The following is an 11,040-nucleotide window of genomic DNA, read 5'->3' on the forward strand; positions in this document are numbered from 1 at the left end:
ACGGCCTGTGCCCATGGTCATGTAATAAGCACCAAAGGTTTTTGCATCCTTGTCCAGGTCATGCCACGCATATACTACCACACAGAAGAAGAAGTTTACAACATTCACTCAGGGTCAGAACTCACAAGACACAAGCGTGAACCCATTTCCACCCTCACAGTAGCTCTCTTGGTAGGACTTGGCCTAACAGGAGCAGGAACTGGGATAGCATCCTTTGCAAATCAGTATGTCCAATACCACCACCTTAGGGCAGCCATCGATGAAGACTTAGAGAGAATAGAAACTTCGATCTCTCACTTACAAAAATCCCTAACCTCCCTCTCAGAAATGGTCTTGCAGAACAGAAGAGGCCTTGATTTACTTTTTCTAAAAGAGGGGGGGTTATGTGTGGCTTTAAGAGAAGAATGTTGCTTCTATGCAGATCACTCTGGCATAGTGCAGGACTCCATGACCAAACTCAGGGAGGGCCTGGATAAACGTAAAAAGGAGAGGGAGGGTCAGCAAGGATGGTCTCAATCCTGGTTCAACTTTTCCCCATGGTTGACCACCCTGATAGGTACCATAGCAGGACCACTGATATTGCTACTCCTTGCATGTACATTTGGCCCCTGCATTCTATCTCGCCTAACAAAATTTGTGGAAACTAAAATAGGTGCCTTGGAAAATATGGTACTGGAACGCCACCATTACCAACCAATACGGTCTGGAGAAAATATGGAAAAAGCATCCCTCCGCATATTAGACTCTGACGAAGAGTTGGAATCCACCAGTTTTATACAATCACATAGGTCTATGCTCACCCTGGAAGGGAAGGAGTCGGTAGACCACAACCCACAGAACAGCACACCTACTTTTAAAACAAAAACGGAGGAGATGTTGGAATAAAATGCTTGCTTATCAGAAACTTGATTCAGGCTTCTACAGTGTGGCCAGGCCAGTGGCCGACACACGAACCAGAAACCTAGGATGAGGGAAGGTACCATATAATAAAAGCACCTAAAAGCACGATAAGGCGATCACTGCTTGAAAAATACCTGATGCTACGTAAGCAAGTAGGGAAACGTATAACCATGACAGGCTATACAGGAAACATAGAATAAACCAATAGTGTTGCTTAAAGCTGTTGCATGACTATAAAAGGCTATATGCCCCCACAACCTGCCCCCACCACCTGCTTCCTGATTTGTAATACCCAATAAAAGAGTAATTCAAAACACGCTCTGGGCTCACTCACCTCGAGGAAAACCTGCGTGTTTGTCTTCACTCTCGCCTGTCGAGACCCCATGAGTGGCCCACCCTGATGCGGACAGCAAAACCGCACTCAATATGGCACTTCAAGGATAATGACTTTTAAAGTCTACATTAACCTTCAGTTTATCGTACCATAACAAACCATGCCATCCAAACCTCAGGTCGTGCCCTTCTAGTTTTAATATTCTCTTATTTCTCAGCAACACCCACTCTTTCATCTAAACCAAACAGGAGGCTGCAACCTACAATCTCCACTCAGGCAATCCCAATCCTCCTCTTTCCTTTGCGTCTTGAAGAGTTTTAAATTTAATTCTCAGTTTGTTCCCTTGCCATATAAACCTAGATATATCTTCCTGCCATTGCTTAAAGGGTGCATCAGTTGTCAGGATAGGTATTGTTAGAAACAGAAACATCATTCTAGGTAATACATTCATTTTTATCATAGAAATTCTCCCCAACAATGACAGCTGTAATTTTTCCTTTCTTAACATATCCTTCTTGATTTCATTCCACGCCTTCATATAATTATTTTGAAATAACATACAATTCATATTAATCATAACAACATCCAAGTGTTTTACTTTTCTCTCAGTCTTAAAAGCAGTTTTCCCATCAATTCTATTTGGTCTTCAATTTTCATATTTCTTGTTAAATCTTTTAACAAAATCAAAATCCATTAATAATTCTATTCCTTCCAAATTACCACCAAGTGATCAGCAAATGCCCTTAGTTTATCTATTTCTCTTGTCATCTTCACTCTAGCTATTCTCTCATCCTATCTTATATCTCTATTCAATACTTCAAGGGCTAGAATGACGTGTTCAGGAATTTTAAAAAATAAAAATAAATTCAGTTTTTATGTCATCAGTGGGGACTATTGTTCTTCAATCTTTATTCTTCTTTTTGCTGGGTTTTCCTACTCGCTAACATGAGCAGATGTTTGCCCTTTAATTCAGCCCTACATTGATATGGCTTTTCTAATTCCTATCTCCATGTTTATATTTCCTGCTCGTAGAATAACAAAAGAAGGGAATTCATTAAACAACCCACTTCCTGGTGGATAAAAATTTTCATACCCAGCAATTTCAAACCCCGCCACCTGGGGTAAAACAGGAAGAAAAGGGGAACAAAATCACTATTTTAAAAAAATATTCAATGGAGACTTTACAGCATGGACATTGCGCATGTGGTCTTTCTGGTGCAAGGTAGACCCTCCCTGGCTGGAATTTTTGTCCTTTTCCTTAAGCATGTGATCCTGAAGATCTCCTTATCAGGAAAAACGTCTGCCACATTGATAAGGTTATTCTCAAGTGTGAATTCTCTGATGCTGCAAAAGACCACCTGAGAAAAACTCGCTCCAAGAATGGATGGGGCGTCTCTGGTATATGCATTAGACAGCTGGGATTTCTAAGGGATGACTGACAAGCAAATCCTCTCCCACTGTCTAAACATTTGTAATTTTTTCCCCTGTGTGAACTTTCATATGATTTCTAAGAGCTGATCCACTACAAAAAATGTTCCACAGATAGGACTTTTCCTCTGTGTGAGTTTTCTGAAGTTCACAAAGTCCTCCCTTTTGAACAAAACATTTCCCACAATCTACGCATCTCTATGGCTTCACTCCTGTATGGACCCTCTGATGCTTTCCAAGGTGTTGTTTTTGGGAAAAGCATTTCCCACACTCCCCACATTTGTACGGCTTCTCCCCCGTGTGGATCCTCTGATGAATCCGAACCTGCGTTGCTGAGGTAAAACTTTTCTCACACTCTCCACATTTATAGGGTTTTTCTCCCCTGTGCCTCCTGAATTGATGTCTCCGAAGTTCAGAAGACTCCACAAATCGCTTCTCACATTCTGGGCATTCATAGGGTCTGTCTCCAGTGTGAAGTCTCTGATGTCGTACCAGGTGTGCTTTCTTGGAAAAACATCTCCCACATTCTAAGCACTTTTCATTTTTTTCTTTGTTGTGTGTTTTCTTATGCCTCTGAAGTGATGAATTTTGAGCGAAACCTTTCCCACACTGAAGGCATGTATAAGGTTTTATCCCTGTGTGAATCTTCTCATGGGCATGAAGGTGTGAGTTGCAAGTAAAGCACTTCCCACAGTGCCCACACTTGTAAGGTTTCTCTCCTGTGTGAATTCTTCCGTGGTTTCTAAGATATTCCTTGTGAGGAAAAGATTTCCCACACTCCAGACACTGATAAGGTTTTTCTCCAATATGAATTCTTTGATGATTCAAAAGAGTTGCTTTCCCAGAAAAACATTTATTGCACTCCAAGCATTTATAGGGGGTCTCCCCTATATGTGTTAGGTGGCTGTGATTTCTAAGGGAAGATTGAGAAGCAAATGCTCTCCCACAGTCTAAACATTTGTAATTTTTTTCCCCTGTGTGAACTTTCACATGATGTCTGAGGCCTGATCTTGTACGAAAAAATGTTTCACACTCAATGCATTGATAGGGCTTCTCCCCTGTGTGAATTTTCTGATGTTCCCAAAGTCCTCCCTTTTGAGCAAAACATTTCCCACATTCCACACAATTATATGGTTTCTCTCCTGTGTGAATTCGCTGATGAATCAGAATCTGAGCTGGCGAAATAAAACTTTTGCCACACTCCTCACATTTATACGGTTTCTCTGCTCTGTGCCTCATTTGGTGTCTCTGAAGTTGAGAAGAATCCACAAATTGTTTTTCACATTCTGGGCATTCATATGGTGTATCTCTGGTGTGAATTCTCTGATGTCGCACCAGATTTGATTTGGTAGACAAACATTTCCCACATTCTAGGCACTTTTCATTTTTCTCCCCTCTGTGTGTTTTCTCATGGCTCCGAAGATATGAACTTCGAGTGAAACATTTTCCACACTCGAAGCATTTATAAGATTTTTTTCCTGCGTGAAGTTTCTCATGGACCCAAAGCTGCGGATTACCAGCAACGCTCTTTCCACATTGCATGTATTTGTAAGGTTTCTCTCCTGTGTGACGTTTCTCATGGGTCTTAAGGGTCGATTTTTCATTGAATGATTTGCCATACTCCAGACTTTTATAAGGTTGTTCTCTGGTATGGATTTGCTGATGTTTAAGAAACTCTGACATTTGAGAAAAGCACAGCCCACACTGCACACACTTGCAGGGCTTCTCTTCAGTTGGGCTGTTCTGAGGCCTAGAAAGACACCATCTCTCAGGAAAACTTTTGCGGCGCTTCCAGCATTCCTGAGGCCTCTTTTCCCGGTGGATTCGCTGATGGGCTCCAAGGTCCGAGCCTTTAGCAAAACGCTTTCCGCACTCTCTGCATTTGTAGGGCCTTAGTCCGGGGTGGCTCCTGAGATGCTTGGCAAAGCCCCACACTCCAGGAAAGGATTTCCCACACTCCAAACACAGATGCGATCCATTCCCCGTGTGCCCCTTCCGGTGGATCAAAAGGAGGGACCGGTGAGTAAAGGATTTCCCACACTCGGAGCATGTGGCCAGTCTCCGCAGCTTCCCCTGAGGGGACCTTCGGTCGAAGGCTTCCCCCCCCTGCATGGTTTCCGGGGGCTGCTCCCTTGCAGGGCTTTCTAACCAGAGACAATTTGCAAGCAAAACTTTGGCCACAGGTTTTTCCAGGCGGCACCTGTTGGATGAAGGAAAAAGAAGTGAAAAATAGAGGAAGTTTGGTTTTCTAGCTCTAAAAATAGCCCAAACCAAACTAGAAGATACCTTACGTGAGCCACCAAGGTGCCCCTAAACCTCGATTCCCCCCACGTGAGTCAAAGCAATGCTGGGGACCCCCTGAAGCTGACCTGAGATCTCCCCTCCTCATTTCTTAGTAATATTAATAGAGTCCCTGTCATTCCCAATTTGCTTGCCTGAATTGTTATGATCTCCATCTTTTCCTTTCACTCGGTTGGGAGGTAATATAGATTACTTGTGATACACACTGCAAGGACCACTGCAGGACCTGTAAGTGTTAGGGAGGTCCATACATATACATTGTACATCCCACGTAGCCATATGTAGACACAATTCTTTTTGCCACCACAGACTAACATGGCCCTCCTAGAATGGCTTCCTGTTCTTTCTTTATGCTTTAGGGAGGGTGTAAATCTATTCCTCGAGGTCTGCAAAGCTTCGTGTTGGGGGCCAATTCAGCCCTCCATTTTCTGAAAGGCAGGTTCATCGCATCCTTTGACCAAAACCTCCCCGAGATGGTCCTACCTGCCCAGGTCAGGCTTTGGGCTCAGTCCTCAAGCAGTTTCTTTTGGCTTAATTTCTTGCATCCACCCAACCCCTAGAATTGCTCCACCAAGGATGGTAGCTCCACAAATCATGGTTAAACTAATCATGGTTTAGCCGAGGGAGGTATAACTTCCCAGCTGAAAACAGCTCCCAGCCTTGCAGGAGCACACTGGGGCAAAACCCAGTTTTACCATTATTGCCTTTATGTTTTATAAAAATTAAATGTGATTAACGTGGTTTTTCCCCAGGCTCAGATCTCACCATTTCCCCCTCAGTTCCTTTCCTGGGACGCTCTGCAGGTCTCTGGGGCTGTCCCGGGCAAGGCCGCCGACTGCCACGGACCGCCCCCTCCCCTCCTCTTCCTCTGGCTCCCTCCTCCTCCCTCCCCTCCCTCACACCTCAGCTGCTGCTTCCCTCCCTTTCCCCCAGTCTCTCCAGGGCTTCTCCCACCGCTCGCCAGCAGGGCCGGTTTTACTGGCCTGAAAGCGGGGAAATCCTCCCTCTCCGTCCAGACGAGGCGCCGAGGAAGGGGGTCCCGCCCGGGCCCCCGAAGCCCCTCCTCCCCTCCGAGGACCCCCGACGGACATGGGAGGCCCGCAGGGGCCGCCGGGACCCTCCGCTCCGCCCTCCAGCGCCGAGGCCTCCCCCCCTCCCCTCCCCTCCCCTCCCGCGGGCCAGGCTCGCTCGGCGCCCCTCAGAGGCTCCGCGTCCGCCCGGCCCGGGCAGCCCCCCGGCAGGCCTCGCAGCCCCGCAGCCTCCGGGGACGCGGGCCGAGGCGCGGCGCCGCAGCCGCGGTCCTGCCGGCGGGGAAGGCGCTCCGGGCGGGCGGGCGGGCGAGCGGGGCGGGCTGGCGCCGCGGGAGGGGAGCCCTACCTGCCCGCAGCCGGGGCCCAGCGAGCCCTCCGATGGTCCGGCGCCGAGGCGGGGGGCGGGGCTTCGGGGCTGCGCTCGGGCCCCGCCTCCTCTGGCAGCCCCGCCCCTTTGAGGCCTCAGCTCCTTCTCCCCCTCCCCCTTCCCTGCAAGCCCGGCCAGGGTCGAGCGCGCTGGAACATCGCCTGTTCCCCCGGGGCGACCCTGTCGGGTGTTCCTCTGCGCATGGGAAGAGCGTCCTGCTCTGCCCTCCTGCTCCAGTGTCTGCGTGAGTCAGCCGAAGCGCTGCGGATGGCCGATCAACGTTGCGGGAAAGGGTTGTGGGGTCCTGGGTGGGTTCCGCTCGCGAGGCAGACGAGGGGTCTCTTGCCGTCGGCGGACGGGGGGCAGGCTGGGGAAGGGGCCCTTTCCCCAGTGCGAAGCAAAGGTCCGGGCGCAGAGGGGGCTGGAGCCCGGGGAGGCCGCCCCCACCCGGAGACCGCCCACTGCCGGGTCCCGGCCGAGTCCCCTCTCCGGAGGGTGGGCAAGAGAGGCGGGGGGCGCCCCCGGGGCCGGATCCTGACGCAGAGGAAGAGCCTTTGCAAACGCTTGAAATAAAGTTTTACTGCTGATCAACCCAGAAAAAGTTTGTTACGCTTCGTTTCGTACAAGAGCAATTAACACATCCTTGAGATTTTGAAAAGTGTTAAAGGTCTCATCCTCAAGAATGCAACCTTTTGATAATCTAAAGTGAGCTCAACCATACATACAGGAAAGGGAATATTGGCATTCTGCTTTTACTTGGGCCTGCTTTTACTTCATGTTATACAATATATAAAACATCTAAATGTCTTAATATATAAAAATATCTCTAAATGTCTTAATATATAAAAATGTCTACACGTCCCAACCTTCTAACACAGGACTCCCTGGCGCGGGGAGGAAGAAATCCTCCCGACCTCTCGACGTATGTGCAAAGGGCAAGTTTGATTATTTTATTTATTTACTTATTTATACATCACACGGGATAAGGCGTCCACAGCATCACTTACTTCGCCAGGGGCGGAGATGTATACAGTGGTACCTCGGGATACGAACGCATCTGCTTGAGAATTTTTCGGGTTACGACCAGCTCCGGCCCCAAAAATTTACCTCGGTTTGCGAACTCCGCCTCGGGGTACGAACCGGATCGGCGGCCATTTTCCACCGTGACACGTGGTCCGTGGCCATTTTCCGCCCGTGCCATGTGGTCCGCGGCCATTTTCTGCCCGTGCCACGTGGTCCGCGGCTGTTTTTCCGGCCCTGCCGCGTGGTTCGCGGCCGTTTTCGCGCCGCACCGCGCCGCGCTGGGCCGTTTTCGCGCCGCGCCAGGCCGTTTTCGCACCGGGCCGTTTTCCCTTCGCGCCGCGCCGTTTTCCCTTCGCGCCGCGCTGCGCCGCACCCGGCCGTTTTCGCGCCGCACCATGCCGCGCCCGGCCACTTTCCCGCCCGATGCGTGGTCCGTGGACGCCAGAACGGATTAACGGTAATTACATTGAACCTTATGGGAAATTGCCTTGGGTTGCGACCAAATTCGGGCGGAGGGCGGAACGGATTAACCGGATTTACATTGAACCCTATGGGGAAATTTCCTTCGGGTTACGACCAACTCGGGATACGCCCAGAGTCACGGAACGGATTAAGTTCGTATCCCGAGGTACCACTGTAATTGGGTATCATCAGCATAGTGATGATACCTCACCCCATGGCGACGGATGAGCTCATCCAGCGGCCTCATGTAGATGTTAAATAGGAGGGGGGAGAGTACTGAACCCTGTGGCACCCCACGTAATGTCACGTTCGGCCGGCACCGCACCATGCTAACTCCGCTACCGGCTGCAAGCCGAGGAAAAGAGGAACTGAAAGCGCGGTTGATTAATGGGCCACCTGCGTCTAGCCAAACAGGAAAACCGCAAAGTGGAAGCTTTGACTTTACACTGATAAGCGGCGCGAGCTAACAATGAGCGGGGCCGTGGGCAGAGAAGCGAGATCACCGCGCAATCCAGAAGCCTTGGGTTTTGCACGTAACTGGAGGACCCCAAGGGAACCAACCCACGCCGGAGGGGGCAACCAATCAAGGACAATGGGACCCGGCCCGAACCTGCCATTCTGGACACTTAAGGGAGATTATTGGGGTGCTGATAATCCGCAGCGGTAACGCAATCGCGGGGCGAAAACGCAGGAAGGGGAGAAGTATAAATGAGCAATGTAAATGTGCCAAGCCAGTCCTGGCTATGTTTGTAACTGTTGCGTTACGCTTGAGTAAACCTCTTTTGTGAACCACACGTGTCACGGGAGTTTCTCTTGTCGAACGGGGCATTCCTTATACGTAACAGGCCAAGGGCAGGATCTCTCCTCCCCAGCCACCACCGACTGGAATTGGCCCCGGAAGAAGCTGAACCAGCACAACACAGTGCTGCTCGCCCCAATCCTCTGAGCCGATCCAGAAGGATACCACAGTCGATGGTATCGAAAGCTGCCGAGAGGTCAAGGAGGGATGCACAGCCCCCATCCCACCCCCGCCAGAGATCATCCAGAAGTGCGACCAATGCTGTTTCTCTCCCATACCCAGGTCTGAATCCCGACTGAAAGGGATCCAGAGAATCTGCTCCATCCCTCTGACCTCTGAAGCTGTCGCGCAAACGCCTTCTCAACTACCCTACCCAAAAAAGGGAGGTTAGATACTGGATGAAAGTTGTCCGGTATGGTGGGATCTAGCGATGGCTTCTTTAGGGGATGCACCAGAGCCTCTCTAAGGGGGAACTGAACTACCCCTCCCTCAAAGAAGAATTAAGCACTGCTAGAGCCCACTCACCTGACACCCCCCAGGCCGCTTTCACAAGCCGGAGGGGGCATGGAGCCAGGGAGCAGGTGGCTGAGCTCACAGCCCCAAGGACCCTGTCCAGTTCCTCAGGTCCAACAGGTTCAAACTGTTCCCAAATAACAAGGCGAGACTCCTCCCTAGGCACCTCCACTGGACCTGCAGTAAAGCCAGCGTCCAACTGAGGACGAATCCGAGCGATTTTATCCGACAGATGCCGAGAAAATTCCTCCGCACGTCCCTGCAAAAAGTGCTCCGGGCCCCCTTTACCCAAGAGGGCCTGTGTCACTCGAAACAGGGCTGCAAGCGGCAATCTATGGATGCAATAAGGGTGCAGAGTATTGTCGCTTTGGTGCCCTTGCTGCCACCAGGTAGGCCTTAACAGCAGCTCTAACCCATGTCTGGTCAAGCTCATCCTTGGTGGAGCGCCAGCGACGCTCTAGACATCTCTCCTCGTTTCATCTCCCTCAGCTCCTCCATAAACCACGGGGAGTGACGGAATCCATGGGAGGGGAGAGGTTGCACGGATGCGATCCGATCCAAGGCCTCAGCCGCCCTCTTATTCCAAGATTACCTTCCTTGCATTTTATCATTTCCCAGGAACTCCATCTTCAGTCAATGCAGGGGCGCCTCTTCCCGTGTCCATTGTGCTAAAGTGGGAAATTGGGGGGTGAGGTGGGAGCCACAGAGTAGATGGAGCCACGTTACGCATATGCGCAAGGGATTGTTTGGGATGGTGATTGCCCAGTTTTAGAACCTAGGCTATAATTTTCAGCTATTGTCCACCTCAGAATGGCTGGAAACTTCATTCTATAAGCTTTTGCTTTAATCATGGTTTGTTGACCATGCTGTAATTGGTTGGGTTTGTACAATCTGCCAATCCACAAACAAGCAAGCTGCAAAACCCCAAAACTGGTCTTTCACCCAACCTGGAACTTTTCATGAAGTTCATGAAGAAACTTTAAAAACACCGGGATGGTTGCAAAGAAATCCCAATGATAGGACCTGGGAGATGGGGCCTTGCTATCTCACAATCTTTGGATATATGTTAGTCTTCAACTAACAACCATTCGTTTAGTGACTGTTCAAAGTTACAACAGTGCTGAACAAAGGGACCTACAACTGGTCCTCACACTTCCAACCGCCGCAGTGCCCCCACAATCCCATGATCATGATCTGGATGCTTGGCAACCAGCTCACACTTATGATGGTTGCAGTGTCCTGGGGTCGCGATTGCCATTTGCGGCCTTCTCAGCTGGCTTCCAGCAAGCAAAATCAATGGGGAACTGTGCGATTTGCTTAACGACTGCATGATTTGATTAATGGCCGTGATGATTTGCTTAATGATCGCTGCAAAAAAGGTTGTAAAATCAGGCACAACTCACTTAACAGCCACCTCACTTAACAATGAATTTTCCAGTCCCTATTGTGTTTGTTAAGCGAGGACTACCTTTATAGAGACTCCCACCATCATTGGGAGTTTCAAGAAACATTAAGTTGCAAAGATTGGATTTTGCCTCAAATCAGATAAAAAAATCAGGTTGAGAACCGGCAAAACATTTAAGCCCCCTGCTGTGCTTCCTCTAACTCAGGGGTGTGCACCCAATTTTTACATAGTGGCTTATAAACTATTTGTAGGGCCCTGACTAGGCCATTTCTTCTACTCCCCATGACCCTTAATTTTGTTTTAGCCCCCTTAACAACAAAGCATATTTGAACTCAGAAGCTTAACTGATTATTGGGTGTGGCTTTTGATCCCTTCAGAACAGGTTTCCCTGCCTGGGGGCTCTAAAGTTGCTTGATCACAACTCCCATCTAGAGATAATGGGAGTAGAAATCCAACCTAACTCACCTCACCCCAGAT

At 49.5% G+C, this 11,040-nt stretch overlaps 1 protein-coding gene across 1 annotated transcript; it reads right to left on the reverse strand.

Moving 5' to 3' along the window:
- Nucleotides 1-418: 418 nt before the first annotated feature.
- LOC148213918 (uncharacterized) lies at nt 419-5,849 on the reverse strand. The gene has a single exon (XM_088129576.1). The coding sequence runs from the start codon at nt 4,772-4,774 to the stop codon at nt 2,861-2,863; it is 1,914 nt and encodes a 637-aa protein (XP_087985702.1). The 5' UTR covers nt 4,775-5,849; the 3' UTR covers nt 419-2,860.
- Between the last annotated feature and the right edge of the window lie 5,191 nt (nt 5,850-11,040).

Source organism: Python bivittatus, unplaced genomic scaffold (genome assembly GCF_059951505.1).
Source record: "Python bivittatus isolate LINGU-HERP-01145 unplaced genomic scaffold, Pbiv_v1 ctg000810_np1212, whole genome shotgun sequence".
NCBI classification, from domain to species: domain Eukaryota; kingdom Metazoa; phylum Chordata; class Lepidosauria; order Squamata; family Pythonidae; genus Python; species Python bivittatus.

Excerpts from the sequence above, each read along its gene's own strand:
- LOC148213918 (XM_088129576.1), bottom strand. The coding sequence starts at position 4,774 with ATGCAGGGGGGGGAAGCCTTCGACCGAAGGTCCCCTCAGGGGAAGCTG.